This window comes from Phyllopteryx taeniolatus, chromosome 4 (assembly GCF_024500385.1).
Source record: "Phyllopteryx taeniolatus isolate TA_2022b chromosome 4, UOR_Ptae_1.2, whole genome shotgun sequence".
Taxonomy (NCBI): Eukaryota; Metazoa; Chordata; class Actinopteri; order Syngnathiformes; family Syngnathidae; genus Phyllopteryx; species Phyllopteryx taeniolatus.
The window spans coordinates 29721713-29745958 of record NC_084505.1 but is presented as its reverse complement, the minus strand read 5'-3'; the positions used below and the strand labels follow the sequence as shown (position 1 = coordinate 29745958).

Genomic DNA, 24246 nt, shown 5'->3' with positions numbered 1-24246 from the left:
TCCATCCTCAGCTCCGACGCAACCGCCCACTTCCTACTACCCGGTGACGTTTAACACCCCCCCACCCCACCCCTCCCTCCGAGACCAGACGCGACGCACTGAGGATCCGTAAGGGGGGGTGGGGGGGTGGTCACACATGGGACCCCTTCCTAGCAAAGTGGCTGAGCAAAGAATTTCAATGCATGGATCGATATGATGCAATAGTTGTCAGCACGAGGCATCGATCCGAGGAAGTGAACTCAAGTCTAATGGAGCCTGAAGCGCAACAAAACCTGCACAGGCGCGGACCGGATTCACGGATATTTGGAGGGGACCGGCTTAGAAACAAATGATTCCAAATACGACTCACCACAAGGTATTCTGAATGTAGTTGTAATTAGTGGGAGAGGCCGGTCCCATCTTGGGGTAATGGGACTGTGCAATTGCATCGTTGATAATTGCAGAAAATAGCTCTTCAGAAAGATATGATAACATCCTGTCTTCATGAAAATGAAAGCAAGGGTTTTTGGAGTCTCTGGATATTCTGCATTGATTTTGATCCAAAACAACTTCATGCGCCAAATCGGTTTTGAAGGCGTCACGGCCTCATTTGCAAGCCTGTCGCCAAATTACGCACGCAGAGCCGACCTGTTGCACGGGAATCACCCGTAGCGCCCATAAACCCGTATTTTAAGCAGGACTGCTGATATCCTCCGAAATGCAGACAATATTCCTTTTTCCTGGAAGCTGTCGGCTCTTCTTCCCGTTTCCGAAGGAGCTCTCCAAAGAGGTTTGCTTTCCGCTCACTTTTGCTAGCTTGTGGGTTTGCTTTTTTTTTTTACGATTGTATAATGACGAGCGCTTTGATGTGCCCAGTGGCACAGGCGGATGCCACTAGTTCACTGCATGCTGTAAACCAAGGGCGCCCTGACATGAAGCAGGTCATGGACTCAGTAGGTCCTAATTCTTGCAGGTTGGTCTGGTTACTACAGTGGATATAAAAAGTTTACACACCCGTCTTCAAATGGCAGTTTGTTTGTTTATTTTTTGTAAGAAATGAGACCAAGATAAATCATCTTCACTGGAGGGCTGGTGTTCTTTTGGTGATGAGCAGTGTTGTTGTGTTGGCGCCAAACACATCTTTTCAAATTATGGGGGGGGGGGGGAGTTCAACCTTGGTTTCATGGGATCATAACACCCCCCCACACGCGGTTGGGAAACTTCAAGTGTGTTTATGCAAAGTGTAGCCTGGCTTGGATGAACACAGCAACATCCCCATTATAAGAGGATGTGCACATTTCTGCAACCACATTATCTCAGTTGTTTATTTTTACTTCCCCTATCTAATTTCTTTCTTTCTGTTGAAATGACTTGTGCAGGTCATGTTAATGTTTGAAAAGGTTTTGAAATGATTGATCCTGGTCTGTTTTTTTAAATCCACTGTATATACATACAATCTTATTATTTGCATTTTTTTTTTATCGGAATATACCAGGATGAAGACAATAATCCCTCTTTACTGTAATCACATCCTCTGTCATAGAGGATCAATTTCTATTACAAGTATTACATCTGCCTCGAGTCAGTGGCCAATCAGTAACGAGGGAGCTCTAGCGTTCAATCATTGTGCTACGGTGGCGGTTATGATCTTCTCCACAGACACATTGCACGAGATCCTCGAAGGAAAGGGATCGACTGAACTTCCCGTTCCCACATTGTGGTTGTATTGACGAGTGGAGGGATGATCCAATCAACTCTTAATGGAACAACGCTGCGGTGTATTAGTAACTGCTTACTACACTGGAGGAACACGCTCGGACAAAGTCCATCACCGTGTCTCTGTCGGACATTTCGTCTTTCTGGGAGGACCGTAATGATCTATTGCTTTCTGTGGTTTAAATCTGGATTTGTTGGGGATCAAATATTCATATTAAAAGGCAAGCCATTGTGATTTAAACAAAACAAAATTATATAGTGTAATTCTAAAAATAGTGGCGGGGGAGAAGGGGCTTTATTTTTTTTAATCAGCTACAAATGGGAAGTTGGCTTCGAGGAGTCGGGCTTTAATGTAATACTAAAAAATATTCCCTCTATATTGCAATTTATGTCAAGTGAAAGAATAATTGAAAAAAAATGTTTTAAAAAAGACAATTATAGAGAACTTCTGCGAAATAAATGAGGGCGGATGGGCAAGACTCATAAGCGGCGTAAATGTTGACGGGCGGACGCAACATTGAAGAGCAATCAGGAACGCTAATCGTCATTAGAGACAGCGTCTCCACATATCGCAAGGTCATCTTGAATACACGTTTACAACATGTTAGGAGGCCACTCTTTAATTCACCTAAAAGACCGCTTACACGCATCTGTAGGTGCTGCTGTTTGAGTTAGCAAGAAAGTTCAAATCAGGTCAGCAGTTAACCGACGTTCATGTTAAACAATTGCGTCTATGAACTGAGGTAATTACAGTGAGAACCCATATTAGATGGGGGTGTTTATTTGTCTTAAGTAGATGATCCACACCCGAAGACCAATTGGAGCATGCCAGACAAGAAAGGAAATACACTTTGAACTTTCAATCCATCCAAAGGTGTGCATTTTTTAATGTTTTTTATGTGGTTTGGTAACAGAAAAAGCTTGCAATTTGTCAACGTAATGAAAAGTGAAGACAACTTTGCAAGAAACATGAAGTGGACGCATGTGATTTACTTTCACGGGCCACATAAAATGGTGTGGCGGACCGCATCTGGCCACCGGGCCTTGCGTTTAACACCTGATTTAAATATTTGCTGCAAAATATTGCATAAATTGTTAAATGTTCACGAACAAGGTAAACCATCCATCCATTTTCTATACCGCTTATCCTCGGGATCATGGGCAACTTGTAAAAGCAGCTATTTGTAGTTTGAATTTCAAGTAAAAAAATAGTCATTAAACCACGTGCAAATGAGAAAAGGCCAAGCACATGGCAATGTGAGATTGTTGGGTGAAAAATATATCTAGGTATGAGTGAGAATCAGTGTCAGCAGGTGAAATATTCTGTTTGAGAGCATGACCCAGTTAGCAGCTTGTCGGACTCGTCTATTATGCCGCTTTTTGTTATTAGCATTAAATAATTGATGAAAGCGCATGAATTTTGCATTTTTCTTCCCTCATTCATTAATTGTGTGATTCGGGTAGGGCAGCGTGGCACTAGCTGTTGGCAAAAGCAGGCACAGACAAAAGCTTTCAGGAGTGATGTCAGCCTGTTTGAAAAGACACCCTGAGGGAGGTCACATGGGGTCAGCGCTTGCAAGCAAAAGCCTGGCATGTGGGCTGGGAAGTGGAATATGTCTGCAGCTCGCACGATCCCATTTCCCGACACGGTAAGCCCGTCTCACAAACGCTACGTCAGCTCACATCTCTTCATGTGCTCTAAGTGCCTCAGCCAGCCTTCAAATTGGCTGTGTGAGCATGTCAATACTATAGAAATGAATTAAAAAAAAAAACAATAGCATGCGTATATCCTTTTGCGGCGGCACGGTGACCGACTGGTAAGGATAAGCGGCTCAGAAAATGGATGGATGGATGGATAGTCTTTTGCTGATTTATTAAAGTGGCTACTTAGGCTGCATGAGTTCACCTTTCTTGTACATTAAATGCTAGCTAGCATAGGCAGTTAAAAGAACATATAAATGGAAACCGGTCAATCATTTCAGTGGGGTTCTGTTTTGGCTGGAATGGGTTTTTATTGTATCATGAGACGTTGACGTTATTCATAAGATCCCCAGTTAAATATGAAAATCGCACAGAAACAATAAAATTCACTCTCAGTGCCCTTGAATGCTGAATGCTGTTGGCTCATTCAGATGCGAGTCATCCATCAGGACTGTGCAGTCTGAAAATCGTCTATGAAAATAATTTTGTACAGTGGGAGGAGACTTGGACCCGCGTATAAATTGTATTAACAAAACAGCAGATACGTTTGCTGTGCATTGTTGGAACAAAGCATTTTCTATGCAATAATTATTGCCCAGAATGTCTGCTAAAACTCTTAATTAGCACTCGGGATGTCCCAATCCAAATTTTCACTTCCGATCCAATACCGATATTTTGGTCGATACCGATATTGGTCCGATCCGATATCGGCAAAAATCATACACACTTTACCCACAGTATGTTCTGCTGTGACAAGACACCTATTACTTAACAAGTTCAACATCTCCCTTTTGTCATAACCCCATCTCTGAATGCCTCCGTCATCGAAACCTCTGCATCCTTCCTTCTCTCCTCCTCGTTTCTGTCTGCGTACAAGTGGGTCAGACTGCGGCAGCGCTAAAAGCCTGCTCTCTGCAGAGAGACACCTCTAAATAAAACAACACGCAATCAGCAGTCATACATGCATAGAGCTGTCAGGGATGCAGAGTAGAAGTGAGGTAAGGTGAGTTCAACAGGCCGAGTGATCTATAAGCGGCATGAAGGGTTAAGTGGCTTTTAAACTGTGGTAGTGACTTGACATGGAGTGATAGTTGGGACTGTATAATCATTCTTAGGGTAGTGTAAGTGGTTCAAACATCCATCCATCCATTTTCTGAGTCGCTTCTCCTCACTAGGGTCGCGGGCGTGCTGGAGTCATCGGGCAGGAGGCGGGGTACACCCTGAACTGGTTGCCAGCCAATCGCAGGGCACATACAAACAAACAACCATTCGCACTCACAGTCACACCTACGGGCAATTTTAGAGTCTCCAATTAATTTTTGGGATGTGGGAGGAAACCGGAGTGCCCGGAGAAAACCCACGCAGGCACGGGGAGAACATGCAATGATTGAAAAATGTATTTGTTCCTTACATAATTTATATCTGTTTGCTGTCAACATCATATCATAAAGCTGTTGCTATGTTACTCAAGTAGTTCTCCAAATGTAGACACTGCTTAGACACAACATTAAAAAAACAGAACTTTTTGGTGCCAATCCCTAATTACAAAAATTGTTTCTCTAGTGTGCGTATTGTTGTTCTTTGTTGGCCGACACATCATTAACATCTATTTCCCCCCCACCACCACCACAGACAGGCATTATACCGAACTGCCTCATAACAACATAATGTAGTCATGTGTTTTGCCGCTATTTTCCACCGCTTTATGCACAAATGGAAACATCTTAGCTAATTACATTTTCACTTGCATATGCCCAAACGTTTGACTTATTTATTCCTAGGTGAAATAAGCGATAGCATTCAAGAAAGGAGCTCGTTTCTGTTGACCCACAACTGCAAACTAGTTGACTGTGTTCAGAACGACTCTACAAAGTGACCGTCAGTGGAAATGAATTATGCAGGACTAAAGTATTTGGACACATACACATGCAGGAAAGGGGAAAATTGAGACGAAGATGTAACGCTTCTCCCCTTTGCAGCCTGTGGAATTTTCACTCAGAGGTCACCGATGTTGGAACCAGAGACATGTTGACTAGTTCAGTTTATTAAAAGGTGTTTGTGGTCAAACTGGGCCTTATTTTATCCACTGGCAAGAGAAAATGTTTTCCCCAAACAGTTCCCACAAGGTTGGAAGCATACAACTGTCCTAAATGGCTTGCTAAGATGAATTAACACTCAGGGAGAACTAAAGGCTTGATTAATGGATTGATTGAGAGGTTTGTCTCGGTGGGACCCTAGTGGTTAGTACATCTGCCTCACAGTTCTGGGTTTCGGGTTCCGAACTCTCCTCTCGCCTTCCTGGGTGTTCTCGCTGTGCTAGCATGGGATTTCTCCGGGTACTAAAGCTTCCTCCCACATTCCATAAACATGCTTTGCTCTCTTCCAGCCATGTACTGAATTTCTAAACTCTCCTGGTCAGTTCATTTTGGGAGAATGGGGACACCATGTGGCAAGGCGATACAACGTACGCAGAATGTTAAAACGCACCAACATGCTGAAGGATCAGACGTTGTGGTTGATTATTTATTATGACGGTTACTGGTAAGCACGGTAGAAATGTTTTGATGATGATGTAACTTGAGGGTGGGGGGGGGGCTGGCGGTTATCCCAGCATTGCGTGAGTCACCAGCACATGCGCAGTCTTTCATGGAGGCTTTCTGTGTCAATTGTAGGAGTAGAACTAGCACAATCCAATTAGTGTCGTTAAAGAGACGCCCTGAAAAGAAACTAGGACTGTGTGTAACAAGCTGAGGGATTACAGACCTGCTGACACTGCGTGAACTGGTATTTGCTACTTCGATAAAAAGGATCTATTTGATGGGTATAATTAGTTATCTACCGGTTAAATGAGATGCGCAGCCAATCATTCCAAACCATACATTGAAATTACACAAAGAAATTTAATAGGTGGCGTCATTAAAAACATGTGAACAATGTGTTCCAGTTGCAGCTATATATTGTGTAACTCATTGTGTACAGTACATTCCTGTCTTACAATAAACATCCAGAACTAAGGATGACTTTCCACAATATTTTTATTTGCACAATACTGACTGAAAGGGCATTCTGAACAGTGCAGACATTTTATGCAAATAAATAACATGGCTTTTTAAACGGAACAAAAATTTAATTAAATGAACGGTGACCTCAGCATCTTAAAGAACAAAAATAGATGATGTATTGCTAAATGAACATTTCATGAACAATGACCAGTTTCCTCGACAAATACTGTACGATGGTTATCACGCAACTTTTCCAGCCACTCAAACAGGTCTCTCAATAATATTTGAGGACCTATCAACAGCTATGTTGGCCCACTATTTGTGAGAAAACTGATCCAGCGGTTTCAGGTTTTAAGGGCTTCTTCTCTCGACTGCATGTTTCAACTCCTTCCACAGATGTTCAATGAGATTTAGAACAATGTTTAAAGACGGCCACTTCAGAATAGTCCAATGTTTTGTTGTAAGCCACTCGTGGGTGGTCTTCAGCTTTGTTTTGGGTCTTGATGCTGTTGGGAGGACAGATTACCAATAGCAGAGACCGGGATTTCTGACAGCATGCAGCACAATTCTCTCCAGAATGTCTTGATGGACTTTTGAGATTTCGTCGTACACTGGAGAGTCAAGACGCGCAGTGCTGGATGCTGTGAAGCATCCCCAGGTCAGAACATAATATATCATATCATAATATTGCACAGCAAGTACAGCGTTTTATTCTTTGTCGTTTCATTTTCGCGTCTGTAAACATACAGCTGATGCGACTTGGCAAAAGCTCCATTTTTGTCTCATCTGTTCAAAGGACATTCTCCAAGAAGCCTTGTGGCGTGTCAATATGCATTTGGTCAAATTCCACTCTCATTAGTTCCAAGTTACTTTAGTAAGCATTGTGGGTTTTTCGTTCTTTAACAGAAGGGTACCAACAACCTCTTCCCTGGGATGAACAAACATTCCATGTTGACAAACGCTAACAATATTCCAAAGTGAATCATTCCCTAATGCTGACCAATGCCAACGCAAACAAGCTAGCAGCTTGCGGCTCAAACCTGTTGACTTCACCTTGTGTACACTTGGCCCTTGTTGGTCTTCCTGCTTGAATATTTGGAGAAAGCAAGCTCCTTGATTATATTTTAGATGTTTTATTTGGCTACAGAATGAGCAATCTGTCCATGTGTTCGGACAACTATAACTTCTCCAAATTTAAATGCCCCCAAACTAACATTTCCTTGAAAAAATATACCTCTAAAAGTGCACGAAAGTTGGAACTGCTGTCATTACATGAAACTTTGGCTCAGCAAGCATTCGCCACCTTAGGCCTCAGCGGATATGCTAACTATTTTTAATCCCATTGACGCAGGAGAAGAACTGACCTCTTAAGAGGGATGAGACTCAAAGCAGGGGAGGTTATAAATGGACGTAGAGGAAGGGATCAGGGGAATGAATCAGACGGGACTGGACACATTCAAGTCAGCAAGGTGTTGTCCTCCTGCCTCGCATCACACATCAGGACAGCTTGTGAACGTGAAGCAGCTATGGAAGCCACTGCCCCGACCGCCACCGCAGCCTTCGACCGGGAGACATTCTCCAAGAAAGCCTTGAGAGCGACCACCAGAGGGGCTTCGTCTCATTTTGTGGGGAGCTCCATTATCATCCTGTCCTCCTTCGCCGTGTCCACTCTGGCTATGAACTGTGGGAAAAAGATCCAGGAGTCTCGGCACAAACCCAATGACAACTGACCACAGCCTGCAGGTGGACGCTGCATCTTTTTAGTCGCTGACGTGATCTGTTATCATACTGATGCTGTCTTCATTGGCGGGTGTGGACACAAGGAGAGGCAGAGCTGTCACTTCAGAACTGCGACTGCATGGGATGGCTGCAAAAATTGCCATCCGTCTCAAGACCAGCGCCAAGGCCTTGACACCTTGCAAAGAAGCGAACCGTATGTCATCATATCGTCATGCCTCATCTTTTAAATTTGTGTAAATACACAAACACAATAGATGTGATTTTTGTGCTTGTGCGAGGACAGAAGAGCAAAACTCATGTCAAAGATGTAAATGTCTTTACTATGTGAATTCTGTCACACATATGACAGCCTAAAGCTGGCTTTAAATGCTTCTTTTAATTTCTTTAACTAGGAACTTGTTTCCGAATTTTATTATTTGACTCAAATTTTAAGGCCCTATTTAATTGAAGCAATGTTGTTGACTGCAAGTTTCTACCAATCATGTGTTCTTATCCATTTTTTTTTTTTTTTGCATGTGTTGGCAAACAAATTTCATAAAATACCATCCAACCTTATATACTATAACCTTCCATAAGTGTTAGGAGGAATTTTTGTGTGTCTTTAATTCAGTTAACTAATGTGGACTTCAGCCACGTAAAACAAGGCTTAACCACACGATTGTAGTTTTCTATACTGCCACTAGAGAGCACAATTCCGATTAAAATAATACCTTTTGCAACCCTGCCACATCTCTTTACCCCTCTCATGTCCAAACAAAGACTCTGCATACATTTTATAAAATACATTTTATAAAATACATTGACTGAAACAGGTATGTATCAAACAAAAAGATATTCGTCCTTGCACTGCTGCTTGTGTGCGCGTACAAGCAACTCACAGTACGGACATGCCAGTCCTCAGAGCGCGTCCATACTCTTCAGCCTCCGCTCCGTGAAGAAGCGGTGCGTCTGCTGCGTTTGGTTGTTGACGCCACCTGGCGCGCCGAAGTAGGACAGCATGGACCTGTTGGCCAGCCGCTGCGCCGCCTTCTCGCCGTCCTCCTCGTCATCGTCCCTGAGGAGAGATTGAAGAACACGAGTGTGATTTTTCACACTGTGATAAGCGCTCATCTCCTCAGGTCAAGTGTTTTGCGCCAGATATCAAAGAGATTGTGGCTTTCACACATTAGGCGATGTAAATCTTTAAAGCAAACCAAAGCTAATTTTTAAAGCGTTTTTGCCTTCCTTTTTATCTTCATAGACATGGGAATAGCCAGTTAGGTCTTTATGGTTTTAATCAGTCTCCGCTAATACATATTTTTGCTCATTTTATGGGCTGCTGTATACCACCAAGGGCAAGAACACAGTAAATCTCCTTTTAATTCTGATAAATAAATCATGTGCTTTACATCTCTGAATGATCCTACGCAGTCAAAGAAATATTAAGAAAAACAGACTTTTTAATTGCTTGTATATAAAGAAAAGAGTGTCTACAAAAGACCGAGTGTGTCTGCGAGCAAACCGTTCTGAATTTCGCCGGTTTGTGAAGTGCGGCTACTTCACGTAACACCGCATCTACACAGTTTCTCCACCCAATACTTGGCAGCGAGGCTGGGCAAAGATCTACCACCTTCAAGCCGGACGACACGGTCTGAAAAACTAACATGTCAAAGCCAAAAGGTAAGCAAAGCTGCATTGAGTTTTGCTGGATGCCCAGATTAACATTAGCTAACAACGATAGTTTCAAATAAGCGATTGACTGTTTGGTGAAGTTGTCAATGTGGTCAAGCGGTAATTTGTGCATGCGCCATATACTAATTGAAAGCTAAGTGGCGTCCTTGCGAAGAAATGTTGCCTCCACAAGTGAAACTACAGATGCTGTTTTGTAGTTTGCACTCACTTTTTTTCTTTAGAATTTTAGGCTTAACAAGTAGCCAAACCCTCGCTTGTCACCATGGCAACAAAAAGCTGTACTCAGCATTGGACAACTGTAGCTGAGCTCATTTCCATGAGACATGACTGCCCTCTCAAAACAGGCTCATTTCAGTGATGCAAAAAAAAAAAAAAGGCTGTGCTGCTATTCTGGATCCTTGGTGTATTTTGATGAAAGCAGACATGCTATTAAGACACCTGGGAACTTTTGTAAATTAGGGAGGAAAATAATGCATGTCTCCTTGAAGTCCAAAAATGTCCAAATCACTTACCAGTGGACAGTCGCAGCCTTGCTGTCAATCAAGGTTTGGGCTGTGCTCCAGCTAAAGCGCACAAACTGGGGGTAGCCAAACACTGGGTCCAAGTACTTCAAGAGCCACGCTTTGGTCTTTGGGTCTAGAGGTGTGCGATACGGACAAAAATTTATATCCACATACAGGTTATTTTGTATCCCGATAATGACATATATCCCAATATAGTACACTGTTTTTCCTTAAAATGACATGGAACTAATGGCAATTTTCTGTGATCTTTTCTCTCCAAATGTAAAAGGAGTAAGTAGATAAGAGATGTTGAAGAAGAATATAGTCGTGGATGGACACTGTTTACAAGTCGATAGATTGATGCCATGTTGGCTCTGTGTGCTGAGCTGTAAAGGAAGTGAATGAAAAAAAGAAATCCCGATCGGCGCAAGCTTTATACTTAGCAGAGGAAAATACACTACAGGATTCCCTCAGTAGCTACGAGGAAAATCTAACAGTTAAGTGGGCTACAGATGGAAATGAACTTCCTGCTAAATCTGGTGCTAGCATCTCTTCTGATGTTGATTAATGCATGTATACATTTTCCATAAACAAAACACGGGGGAAAAAATGGTGTCGATATATCGCACAAATCCTTTTAGGTTTATGAGCATGAAAAACGTTTTGCAAACACTTGATCAGTAGTTAATTATGAAACCATTAAGGCCATACATCAAGTCAGCCATTCTTTACCATTCGGGTATCCTGATCCGTATTCGGGATCCACGTCTCCCAGGTCCTCGGAAAAGTTCCAGTTTTTCACAACATGGTCTCGGGCCACCTGACCAGCCACATGAAATGAAATGCAGACATTAATATTTAAACCTGCATTCCTAAAGAAGGCCACCAAATAAACTATCACATGATGGAATTTGTTCCACGCTCCTCTAAAGAAACTTTAACCTTGAATCAACAAAAATGGAGGAAAAAGCCAACACTGCTTGGTGCAGTGTAAAAAAATAATAATGAAAGTCCGCCTAATTAAAAATCATCGTCATTATTACTGAAAAATAATATACTGTTGCACTCCAATTAGCAACGTGACAAGTGGCCGCCATCTTTGTGGAATTTTCGAAAAAACTTAAAACGAGCACTTCAAACAACTCCATAAGAAATCAATTCAAGAGAAAAAAAAGATGTCTAAAATACAGGACCATTTTACTAGCACCACCACTCTTCTCACAAATTAATGAAAAATATTAATTCTATTAGACTTCCTGTTGCCGTGGGAACTGATGCTGACATTTTGAATTTTTTAAAATTACATCATAGGCTTATATATTATGTGAAAATTTGAATAGCTTAGCGTCATTATTTTCCATATTGAAAAAAAATCCCGTTAAGACTTTTTGTTACTTGACCATTTTTTGGCATAATGTTTGCTGATTAAGTCCTTTAAATGAGCAGGTTCATAAGAAATAAGTTCAAAATCGAATTCAGCATGGCCAATTACACAAATGTGTGAAGTTTTGTAGTACGCATTAAAAGATGTAAAGGCAATTAACAATCATTTAATGGGAGATGAGAAAATTTGACAAGACAAGAGAGTGTAGAGTTATTACAATATTAGCAGCGAACTGGACCTGCAGTCAACCAAGTAGAATGCAAGAAAAGGTCACGAGGGTGTAACAGCTTATTGCAGCGGGACTGACCTTTGCACAGATACTGGCTGCGCTGACGATGGGGAAGAGGGAGTCGGCTTTTGGCCTGACTGTGACGTCGATGCCCGGGAACAGCTTGGAGAGCTTCTCCTCGTACTTCTCGGCAGGGCCGACCGTGTCCACAAACACCTGCAGAGAAGGACGGCAACGTTCGAGACCGTTCGTATTCGAATTTTTGCCTTTCAGTGTACAGTGGAACCTCTTAAGTCAAACACAATCTGTTCCAGGATGCTGATCGACTTCCATTATTCTAATTTTAAAACAAACATTTCCGTAGGAAATAACATACATTTTAATTACTGTGATTAATGCCAAAAGATGAGTTGAATGATTCAATACCGTTTGTGTAAAGTGCTAGTGTGCATATTTGTTTGCCCATTTGTGATGTCACATCAGTTTGTGCTAGCATGCTATTTAGGCTAGTATGCTAGCTAATACTGTTGATGAGCCTCCTGTAAAGGGGGTTTGTTGGTGTCAAAAAATTGGACTACCAAATACAGTCGCTTAAATAACATGCTATGCTGTGGCATCAATACAAAATTACAAATCCCTTTTAGGGCTGGGGGGCGTCAAATATTTGCAGATTTTTTTTTGCTATTCACGGCAGGGCCCAGTCCCTATTTCCCCATGTCCCACGTTCACTGTCATTTGTTCCAGGCTTAAACTGTTACATTTATAAAACTTTATTAACTGTACAGGCAATGTTTGGAATAACATTTTAACTTTCTTGACAAGTCATGTAAGTTTCAAGGGAAGTTAAACACTGTCACATAAAACAAATTTCAAGTAAAACTAATAAAACTACTAAAACTCCTTTCGAATACATCTTAGAAGAAATGTAATGGCAAGGGAACCAAAGGTGTTTTCAACCAGTGGCCTTTTATAGCCACTGTGGAAATTAAAGGTTGTGTTGTAGACACGTTTTATGTTAGCATCTGCTTGGTAAATTGTGTACTTAATTGATTTTTATTGTATGCAAATTGTATCTCTCATATTGTACTGAGCAGCCAGACACTGTTATGTTGTAATAAGTCTTATTCTGATTCTATGGTTACCATCACAGGTACGCATCTGTGGCGGTTGCATAAAAGACGTAGAAAATTAAAAACACTCTTGGCATGCCCTTTTGATGCTCACTGAGCTGAAGTCTCACAACATTGTCTGATGTCACAACTCACAAATGACGACAATTTGAACTCCGTGTATTGTTGGACTTTTGAGACACAACAATACGGCCGAACGCCGAGCTGTACCACATTTGGGATGTTCCACTGCACAATATGAGTCCTCATATTTGCATTCGCATACCTCTTTGAGCTGTACGCCGCTGTCCAGTGCAAACTGAACTAAACCAATGGCTGTGTCATGTGACATGGTGTTCAGGTTGCATTTTGTCCTGCCAAAAGCAGACATGCTGTCAGAACAGTGACGTACACACAACAAGTACACACGCATTGCACTGCATCCGACAAGCACACCTCTGTAACATACTGGTGGAGATAGTGTTGGGGGAGAGAATACGCAGGGCCCAGCCCACATAACCTTTGGAATCGTCCAATTGTTGGAATAGATTCTCTCTTTCTGCCTCCGATAGAGTTTTTGAATCTAGAGAGGGATACGAAATAAACATGATGTAATTATAGGTACGATGGGTAGCTGAATTAGTGCAACGGAGACTCTAGTCTAATGTCGAAAACAATCCGTTCCATGATGCTGGGAAATAATTGTAATAATAATATAAATAAGAATTATTATTTATTATATTATTTAGTATAATAACCATAATAAAAATACAAATCTGCGCTAGGATCAATCTGTCACATCATAAAACTTTTTATAGCTGTACAGGCAGTAGTTTAAGTCACAATTTAGCATCCTGAAGTGTAAACATGCCCACTTTTAACACTAAAGCAATACAACCCTTAACTTGTCGACAAAGAATCCAATTGTTTAACTTGCAGCCGAAACTATCTGAATCTCTATACTTCACATGCGTTTGTTTTGTATGCCCCTGAGGGGGGTTCCCATTTGCAATTTCAACTGTCTAAGGTGCTTCTAGAAACGCAGCTACCAATGGCAACACTCACATCTGCTAAGATGAATTTAGTAGTAGTAATAACATTTATACAGTGGACACCTGCATATTCACGGTTTGGCACCCGCAGATTCATCTGTTGGCAGATTTTTTCTTAATGTGTGAGGAGCATGGTTTTAGTCCTGCTCCAAATGAAAAGTACCTTGAGATAACCTCTGTTGTGAATTGATGCTATATGAATAAAACTGACTTTATTTGCCGAATAATAAAAAAAATAAAATAAAGTGCAATTGCTCTCAAGGCAGCATCAGTAGCAGAAGACATTACCTGCCACGTTCAAGCTCTTAAGATCCTCCTTTTTGGAAATGGGACAAAAGCATATTCCATAAACCATTGGACCTGGATAAAAAAAAAAATATATATATATTATTTTTTTTTTTAAAAAGCACAATAACAAAGTCAATTATTTAACTGTTTTTAAGTGTGCAACAATGCCATACAGTTTTGCATTATGAGCATCAGCTCTACTACGAGCAAAAAGGTGAGACGTATATGGTTTCAAACTAACGTTTACTAATGTGTGTTTTCTGTGTACTCCGGCTTCCACAAACATTCCGAAAACATAGGTTCATTGAAGCCCGGCCACCAGTCCAGGGTAAACCCTGTTTTTTTCCCCCTAAAAGGAACCCAAATGTAGCTATGAGAAGAACGCTGATGATGCGGTGGCCATTTACTGCCAGATAGCTGTTCCACGCCTTTGCTGGCTGAACTGTGGGGAGGTCTAAAAGCAAAACTAAAAAAACAAAAAACTAGCTTTTCAATGAAAACCTAGTTGTTGTTTTTCCAGTTAGATGTTTTTACTTAGGGTTAACCCTAACTCTAAGTAAAGACATTTTGGAAAAATGTCAAATTGAGAACTGGGAATTCTAAGTTTACAGAAAAAAAATTCTTAATAAGACAAAACATATTGCCTATCATCATCATGGTGGCAGCCAAACTCGGAACAGTCATAAAGGCTCCTAAACTTTTATTTAAAAATAAAAAAAAAAGCATTAGATATAGATATTAACAAGTTAGTAATTTCCTCACTACTAAAGATATCTCAGTAATTCTGATGTTATTTCAAATGCTTTTCCGAGAGTTTCTTTTAAATTGGAGCAACTCGATTTTTTTTTTTCTCCACATACCTAATGAGGACAAACACGCTAGAGAATGGATAGATAATGTGATATTGGTTTCATAATGGAGCAATTCTAATAACTGTTGAAAGCGTAATCATGCAAAATACTGTTGACTAAAATGAGCAGATTAAAAGGCAACCAGGCATACCTAGCACCGGTCCCCTGCCCGCTTCGTCGATGCCCAGGCAGCAGTCTTCAGTCTTACAGATGTCGGGGATGATGGAGGCCAGCCGGCAGCTGACAGAATTATCCGCGTCGAAGGCGCTGGTATCCATGACGGCTGCCCGAGAGGCCATTTCCCATGAGCAACGGGTTAGCGAAAATGCTATGCTGGACGGCTAATGTTGCTAACAAACATGTTGCAGCATGTTAACGACGTTTAGCACTTCAACGGTGATTCCAGTCAATGTAAGACGACACCAGGCGTGTCTATTATCACCCGAGTTTATGAAGTCTTACCTTACGGGACAGATTTTCCAAACTTGGATATTGATTATTTTTGCGGCGAATTCGCGCCTCACAGTGAAGTCACTCGCGTCAACAGCAAATGTGTTATACTGCCACATCATGGCCTGGAGTGGAACATGCAGCCTGAAAGTACAACTCCCTGTGAGTACTCTATAGTTCACATTCGTTTATTGTTGTAGTTTTTACATCATTCCGATTTAGATCACTACAAACTACAGCCACAATAGGAAACATAATTAAGACAAAAAAAAACGTGTTTTGGATTCAATACAATTTAATTTGTCCACTGAGTGAAGTGATAAAAACTCCCATTATACAACCCCAATTCCAATGAAGTTGGGACATTGTGTTAAACCTAAATAAAAACAGAATACAATGATTTGCAAATCATGTTCAACCTATATTCAATTGAATACACTACAAAGACAAGATATTTAATGTTCAAACTGATCAACTTTATTGTTTTTAGCAAATCATCCTTACCTTTTAACTTTTATAGCTGCAACACGTTCCCAAAAATCTGGGACAGGTGGCAAGTTGAGGAATGCTCATCAAACACCTGTTCGGAACATCCCAGAGGTGAACAGGCTCATTGGGAACAGGTGGGTGCCATGATCGGGTGGGAAAGGAGCTTCCCTGAATTGCTCAGTCATTCACAAGCAAAGATGGGGCGAGGTTCACCTCATTGTGAACAAGTGCGCGAGAAAATAGTCCAACAGTTTAAGGACAATTTTCCTCAACGTACAATTGCAAGGAATTTAGAGATTTCATCATCTACTGTCCATAATATCATCAAAGGGTTCAAGAGAATCTGGAGAAATCACTGCATGTAAGCGGCAAGGCCGAAAACCAACATTCAATGCCCGTGACCTTCGATCCCTCAGGCGGCACTGCGTCAAAAACCGACATCAATGTGTAAAGGATATCACCACGTGAGCTCAGGAACAATTCAGAAAACCAAAGTCAGTAAATACAGTTCGGCGCTACATCAGTAAGTGCAACTTGAAACTCTACTATGCAAAGCAAAAGCCATTTATCAACAACACCCAGAAACGCCGCCGGTTTCTCTGGGCCCGAGCTCATCTAAGATGGACTGACGCGAAGTGGAAAAGTGTTCTGTGGTCCGACGAGTCCGCATTTCAAATTGTTTTGGGAAATTGTGGACGTCGTGTCCTCCGGGCCAAAGAGGAAAAGAACCATCAGGATTGTTATGGACGCAAAGTTCAAAAGCCAGCATCTGTGATGGCATGGGGCTGTGTTAGTGCCAATGACATGGGTAACTTACACATCTGTGAAGGCACCATTCATGCATACATGTTTTGGAGAAACGTGTGCTGCCATCCAAGCAACGTCTTTTTCATGGACGCCCCTGCTTATTTCAGCAAGACAATGTCAAACCACATTCTGCACATGTTACAACAGCGTGGCTTCGTAGTAAAAGAGTGCGGGTACAAGACTGGCCTGCCTGCAGTCCAGACCTGTCTCCCATTGAAAATGTCTGCCGCATTATGAAACGTAAAATAGGACAAAGGAGACCCCGGACTGTTGAACAGCTGAAGCTGTACATCAAGCAAGAATGGGAAAGAATTCCACCTACAAAGCTTCAACAATTAGTGTCCTCAGTTCCCAAACGTTTATTGAATGTTGTTAAAAGAAAAGGTGATGTAACACAGTGGTAAACATGACCCTGTCCCAGCTTTTTTGGAACGTGTTCAAAAAATTCAAAGTTAATGATTATTTCCTATTTCAAAATTCAAAGTTAATGATTATTTGCTAAAAACAATAAGGTTGACCAGTTTGAACATTAGATATCTTGTCTTTGTAGTGTATTCAATGAAATATAGGTTGAACATGATTTGCAAATCTTTGTATTCTGTTTTTATTTATGTTTAATACAACGTCCCAACTTCACTGGAATCGGGGTTGTAGTTCATCCATCCATTATCTGTACTCAGTAGCTCTTGTCCGCATTTGGGTCGCTGTTAAACTGGAGTGCATCCCGGCCGACCTTGGGGCGAGAGGCAGAGTAGATCCTGGGCTGGTCGCCTGCAGTCAAACGCAGGGCACATATAGACAAGCATTCACACCTTTGGACAATTTAGTGTTCAACGAAGCTAACATGCATGGGATGCGGGAGGAAGCCGGAGCAGTCGAAGAGAACCATGCAAGAACGCGCAAACTCCACACTAAGACTTAGCCGAGGTTCAAACCCAGGACGTCTTGACTGTGGGGCAGACACGGCAACCACTAGCTCAGAATGCTGCCCCACATAAACAGTCTTCGATATATTTTAATTCAATTGAGTCACTAAGTATGACATAAAAAGCTGTCTGTATGGTGTTTAGAAATGTATTTAGTCTAATATTTTTGCTTAGTTCTAAATTCATTCGTTTCTTATCAAGACTCAAGAGTCATCTTTTCAAATCAGCATATTCCAGTTAATCTCATGTGTTTATTGCTGTTCATTTTTCTCCCTTTCACTAATATTTGTTCATCATTTTAACTGACCTTTTGCATTTCTTGCTGTTGTGTTGTATGCATTGTACGGTGTCATTGAGTCGAGCCGAATGTTCCGTATTAAAGAAATGTTTGTGTTATGTATTTTGGTCACGAATGGTGTTGGACACAGGTGTCAAAAATAAAGTGAGTCGATTTCATGTTTCTTGCTAAATTGATTCATTCTTTTCAATTTGGCACAGGATCTGTGCCAGGCTTTTGATTATTATTATTATTTTATGTTTTTGGTCTGGATATGATGTATTATAATAATCATGAATATCACCACCACTGGATGTTCTGCGGCATCGACTGGTTGAAACAAGCTTGGCTCATTAAAGGCACAGGGGTACAACTAACGTGAAGGCCTCACTCAAGCTGTCTTGAAGTTGATTTTGTCAGACATGCATTTATTCAGGTGCAGCGCAGAAGGCAAGCGTGCGAGAAGGCCAATACCGAGAGGCTGAAATTGGCCAGCTCTCCGGTTCTTAACACCCTCCCCTTCTCTCACTTTCTATCCCTCTCGCTCTCTCAATGGCTCTCTTTGTCTTTTTGCAGTAAAACTCCGTCCCCAGCCGATTAAATGCGAGGAATTAGTAGTCCATTTTAGCCTACTGTGCATACAAACACACTAAACAGCTTATGCTGCTGGGGCACCGATTGTTATTATTACAGTTCACACGTCAGCGGCGTGTTTTTAATTTACTTTTCTCGGCCCTCGCTTGCTAAGTGCAGCGTGTGTTAAGAGTCAAAATGGGACTGCTGCATAAAATAACATTATATTTTCTTCACATATTACTGAGGTAAATAGCAAATAAACTGATCTTACAAGTTTATTTTTTTTTATAAATAAATTGATTTAATAGATGACAACAATAATATTTCAACATTGCTTTTTCTTGTAAGGAAGCAAAATACTTGGCAAACACTTTGCAAAACTATTGAGAATTATTTTTTTTAAATGGAGGAAGCAAAAGGTGTGGCATACTTATAGCAAAAACAAAACGGCACGGTAAGAGGGTCAGTATAAAATGGGAAAGTATGCATCACATATCGTAAAGTAACGCCCGCGGTAATGACTATTATTCACATTGCCAGAGAGGAAGTATGGAAGCCTGTTCGGTCCGCTCGCTAGGAACAACGGTGGAGTCGAAAACATGCAGAACAATTGTACATGTGATTCCAAGTAATCCTTAAGCAGGACCCAAAGCTGGCCAATTATCTCAAGGGATTGGATCGAACTTTGCACTACACTCTATTACAACATGTTAGCAACCAGATTTGATTCAGCAAATCGTTACAAAGTAAGAAAGAAAAGTGAGATAGTTCAAAGTTTTCTCTAAGTGGGCAGGCATGGAAAGTGTATTGGCACAAAATGACAATGAGACTTGAGGTAAAGTGTCCAAGACGGAGCAAAAAAATGTGAAATATCTTCGAAGAGCTCTCTTTCCCTCTCTTTTTCCTATTGTTCCCATAAACGCTTCAGATCAAATAGGTAGCAAAGGATACAGACGCAGAAACACGCAGACAGAAAGACGAGAGTTATCGCCGAAGAAAAAAGGCCGCCGTTACCAAAAACAACCCAAAAATTGGGCGCCAACTTTGAACGAAACGTGTTCCGGAAGCAGTGGTGAAGCTGTGTAAGTGTATTATCATGTCAGTCACAATAAAGTTACACTAGTATAGCAACATCAACGATACTACTCATATAAAATAACACAAAAAGATCCCAAAAAACAAACAAACAAACAAACAAGTGTCCTTTAGTTTGGTTAATAAATGGGATGACGTCAGTTTGCGAATCTCTCCGGGGTTATCGTTTGTCGTATTTCAAACAATCCATTGTCTCCACTCCAGTTGCTGTACACCTTCACTCGTACAATCCTGATGGCACGCATTGCTTTCGAATGTATCTTTTTGATTGGCTGCAGGCCCCCGCTGAACAACTTGCCGCCCTCCCCCCCGCCACCCCCCTTGGATGCATTTGACCAGCTAAAAAAAAAAAAAGTAAAAAACCTCTAATATTACATCGATATGGCGTAGACATACAATCGCACGCACGCACGCTCACATCACGCGAACTCCCATTAGCAAACGCACGCACACAGATGCTCTCACACGCTTCCCATATATTCCTGGACTCCCCCCTCAGGGTCTTGTGAGTGTGGTGTAAACAGGCTGCTCCCAGTGCGTGGGGCTGTGGGAGGGGGCCACGCTGGAGGGGTCGCCTATGGTGGTGTACAGAGGCCTCTGTGTAGGGCCCATGTAGGAGAAGGCTGAGTACAGCCCGGGGGACTGAGTGGAGTGGGTGTAGTACGCCCCGGGGGCCTGGTGGTCTCCGTAGTCAAACTGAGCCCTGGAGGCCAGCGAGGGGAAAGCAGAGCCATAGTGAGGGAGGCTGAGCGGGGCGTAGGTGACGTGCGCACCCGACGAGGGCGACGACGAGGCCTCGGCGTAGTGGCTCCCGGACCCGGACTCGCTTTTGATCTGGGCCTTGGAGTGGTCGGAGGACGTGGGCGAGCCCTGAGGCTGCTGCTGCTGCTGCTGCTTGGAGAGCCAGGCCGAGTGGCCGCTGGCCGCGGCCAGGGCGTAGGCGTAGGACGAGGCCGAGGTCCCCGCGGAGGGGCCTCCGGCGGCGCCTTGGGGGTGCCCGTTGGGGGGCAAGTACTGGTCGAACTCGTTGACGTCGAAAGGCTCGATGTTGGACATCACCTCGTTGCTGATCTCGCCGATGTCCATCGTGCCGAAATCGATGTGGGGCTTGGAGCCCGATGACGAAGGGCCGCCGGATGCCCCTTCGCCGCCTACGCCCAGGGGCCCCCTGGAGCCCCCGGATCCTCCGGCCCCTCCCGCTGCCCCCTCTCGCTTGCCGTCTGACAGTTTGCTTGACTGGAGCTCTGTCTTTGGGGTGGTTGGGGGCGTGGGGGGGCTGTGACCCTGACCTGGAACGGATGGATATGCTTAGTTTAGCTACGCATCCGGGATTAAACATCGCTGTGAGAATGGATGCCATTTTCTTTTACTATTACTGTTGCTACTGGATACCGGAACATCCTCAATTAAGTATCGTTAGTTGTGACAAACTCAGAAGGAATATACTAGACAACATTGTTAACAATAATATCACGATACAATGATGATGCAATAAACAATACGGAGGGAAAAGGAACATCAACAGCATGATACCGGAGATAACTACAAAACACCCCCCCCCCCCCCAAAAAAAAAAACAACATCTTGACTTTTAGATTCTCCCAGTTTAAGATGGTATAGAACTACATTGATCTTTTGTGCCACACGTACAACCGAATTAAGAGATTTTCAACCACTGTGCCATGAGATCAGCAGGTGCGCCACAGAAAATGATCCAATATTACGTCATTAGTCCCAGAAACTGTTACTGTATTATGGAGTGCAAATAACACATCATTGTCCGCCTATCTGCGCCAGCGACATGTTGCGACAGGCAGAACAATTGAATGTTCTTTGACGAGATGGCAAAGAAGTACATCATCATAATCTGTCTAGCTAGCAATCATCTGTTTGGTGCCGATGGGAACTATCTGCCTCGGCTCAACGAAAGTTGGGAAACACTCGGGCTAAGCTCGCCGAACTCGATGCCTAATTTGATTTGAGCAGGTCATTGCTGCGGCGTAATCATTCGACCGAACGATTCGGTGCTTCGGTTTCCGCGCAATCTCAGGCGTTGCAAGTCCGACGCATACGAGTGCTTGCCAACCACCGAGCCAGGTGTGATGAACCGGTGTCGCCCAACTGGTCTGGAAACTGTTGTTGACGCTACGGACTAGAAATAACGTTCAGCTCTCTATGCCGGCGAAGTATTGTGAAAGGCAGAATGAGTTGTTTTGTCCCTGCTGCCCTCTAGCGGAAGAGAATTTCATTGTTCTGCCTGTCACGATACATCGCTGGCGTAGATAGTTGAACAACGTTACGTTATTTCTAGGAAGTACGTAATAAGTGAAAGTGGATTAACGGCACACCGGTCGGCAATCGCGATCTGAGCACTTCTCTGTACTCTTTCAACTCGGCGTTGATCTTTTTCGCCCCCCTTGCGCCACCTACTGGCAGGGTGGTGGTGGTGGTGGTGGTGATGGTGGTGCAGGTCGCCCAGAGGTGATCCCGCGCCGCCATTGTGCTCCAGATGTAGGCTCTTGTAGTGCGACTGCGAGTGGCCGGCCTCGCCCTCGCCGGGGCTGTCCGACTCGTTGGCGGGCGCGAGTTTGCCGTTCTTGCGCCTCCGCGGCTGGTACTTGTACTCCGGGTAGTCCTTCTTGTGCTGCTTCCTCAGCCTCTCCGCCTCCTCGATGAATGGCCTCTTGTCGCTCTCGTTGAGCAGCCTGCGGGAAGGAGAACAAGGAGCGGTTTTGACTCCGAACGTGGAAGTGAAACTATGCGTAAATGGAGACGCGAGCGTAATTGGCCGCTCCAGTCGCAGTTTCGGCCTCGCTCCTAATTTCTCTGCTTTCTCGCTGCGCTGCGTTGTTTTTCATACAGACCTCCAGAGTTTGCCCAGCGTCTTGCTGAGCTCGGCGTTGTGCAGGTGGGGGTACTGGTCGGCCAGCTTCCTCCTGGCCGCCTGCGCCCACACCATGAAGGCGTTCATGGGCCGCTTGACGTGAGGCTTGGCTTTGTTTCCGTTGTTGACGCGCACCGGCATGGGCACCAGGGTCCAGTCGTAGCCGTCCAGAACCTGGCTCACCGCCTCCCGGATGCCGATGGGGAAGCGCTCGTCCTCCTCCTCCGACTTGACGGCGGAGCGGTCGTCCCCGGAGCCGTCCGCCGCGCACAGCGACGTCAGCTGGGGCGGAGGCCCCGTCAGAGGTGAGTCGTGGCCGGGCGGAGCTCCGGCGCGGCCCGGGGAAAGCGAGTGAGCGTCGTCCGAACCTCCGGGGCTCAGCTCCGCTTCGGACATGCTGTGCTCCTCTCCGGACATTTACAAAATCAAAAATAATTTGGAAAAAAAACAAAACAAAACAAAACAAACAAAAACCCGCTTAATTCGTTTCACGAGAACTTTCAATGAATTTTTTTTTATGGGACTATGTGGAGTTTGCGATGGTCCCGGTTAGTGTGGACTCTTTTAATACGAAGTCATGATGCGTAAAAGTGTCCAGGTCCTTTTTTTTTTTTCTTTTCTTCTTATGCATCGAAATCCGCTACACCTGCGGGAAAACACATACGATAAATTAGTTATGCTATATCAATTACTACATTTGTCTCTGATCAGTAAATTTGAGGAGTAAAAAGTCTAAACGTTAAAATGGGCACAAAAAATAAATAAATGGCGTATCGTGTCTCTCAACGAATTGAACAAATAATCCGCATTTCATCAAATCGCAATTAAAACCCAATCTAAAAAACTAAATAAATACATCTAACGAATCGATATCGCTCACATGTTTGATTGATTTTAATATTCGGTTTTTATTTTGAAACAAATGTTGTAAATACATAGCTTACCGTGAGTGGAGACGCGCAGTGGTTCCACGGGAGTGTGTGTGGCTGGCCGTGGAGCCGATGAATGGCTGCTCTGTGTGGCGACACCGGAGCTTAAAGAGCGCCTTGTGAGAAGGACTGCGAGAGGGAGAAAAAAAAAAAAAAAAAAAAAAAGAAAAGGGGGAGATTGAAAGTGGAAAACATTCCCAGAGAGGCAGCATTCCAGCGCACGCACTGGGCCACGCCCACCCGCGCGCAACACGGCGCTTCCATTGGCTGTCGCCTCGGGCCGCCGGGAGCCGATTGGGCGAGGGCGCGGACGGGCGTTGGGGCCGGGCCCGTCCGCGCCCTCGCTACGCCGTTTGCAACGGGGAAGAGGTGAGATGGGACATGAGAGTCGCTTGAAAAGAGTCCACACTGAGGCCATTCAGTGCGCGCAGAAAGACAGCTTTGTTGCCACTCTTGACACGCCACATCAAACAAATAAACAATCGGCCCGCTGACTTATTACATTCAATGCGAAATTGAAATCACCCCAAATTGGGCGACTTCTCCGCTTTGATTGGCTGGCATACGGGAAATGTCGAGTTACAGCTC

General features: G+C 43.4%; 2 protein-coding genes across 5 annotated transcripts; both read right to left on the bottom strand.

The window, feature by feature from the left end:
• Positions 1-6413: 6413 nt before the first annotated feature.
• On the bottom strand, positions 6414-15811 carry rnaseh2a (ribonuclease H2, subunit A). 4 transcript variants are annotated; one of them, XR_009788240.1, is made up of 9 exons: positions 15377-15569; positions 14375-14446; positions 13491-13617; positions 13321-13408; positions 12004-12141; positions 11045-11132; positions 10322-10445; positions 7763-9192; positions 6414-7039 (listed from the first exon to the last, which is right to left on the bottom strand). XR_009788240.1 is itself a non-coding variant. In XM_061771481.1 (9 exons), exons 2-9 carry the CDS (start codon positions 15501-15503, stop codon positions 9036-9038), a joined length of 921 nt encoding a protein of 306 aa, XP_061627465.1. In that variant the 5' UTR covers positions 15504-15508; positions 15688-15811; the 3' UTR covers positions 6414-9035. The 4 variants fall into 4 exon arrangements, 3 of the variants coding, with proteins under 3 accessions (XP_061627465.1, XP_061627464.1, XP_061627463.1); XM_061771481.1 differs by adding an exon at positions 15688-15811 and having other exon boundaries at positions 6414-9192; positions 15377-15508; XM_061771480.1 differs by having other exon boundaries at positions 6414-8313; positions 9017-9192.
• Positions 15812-16764: 953 nt separating this feature from the next.
• On the bottom strand, positions 16765-23774 carry LOC133477106 (transcription factor Sox-10-like). The gene is made up of 4 exons (XM_061771478.1): positions 23674-23774; positions 22710-23375; positions 22276-22550; positions 16765-21134 (listed from the first exon to the last, which is right to left on the bottom strand). The coding sequence occupies exons 2-4, from the start codon at positions 23144-23146 to the stop codon at positions 20341-20343; spliced, it is 1506 nt and encodes a 501-aa protein (XP_061627462.1). The 5' UTR covers positions 23147-23375; positions 23674-23774; the 3' UTR covers positions 16765-20340.
• Positions 23775-24246: the final 472 nt, after the last annotated feature.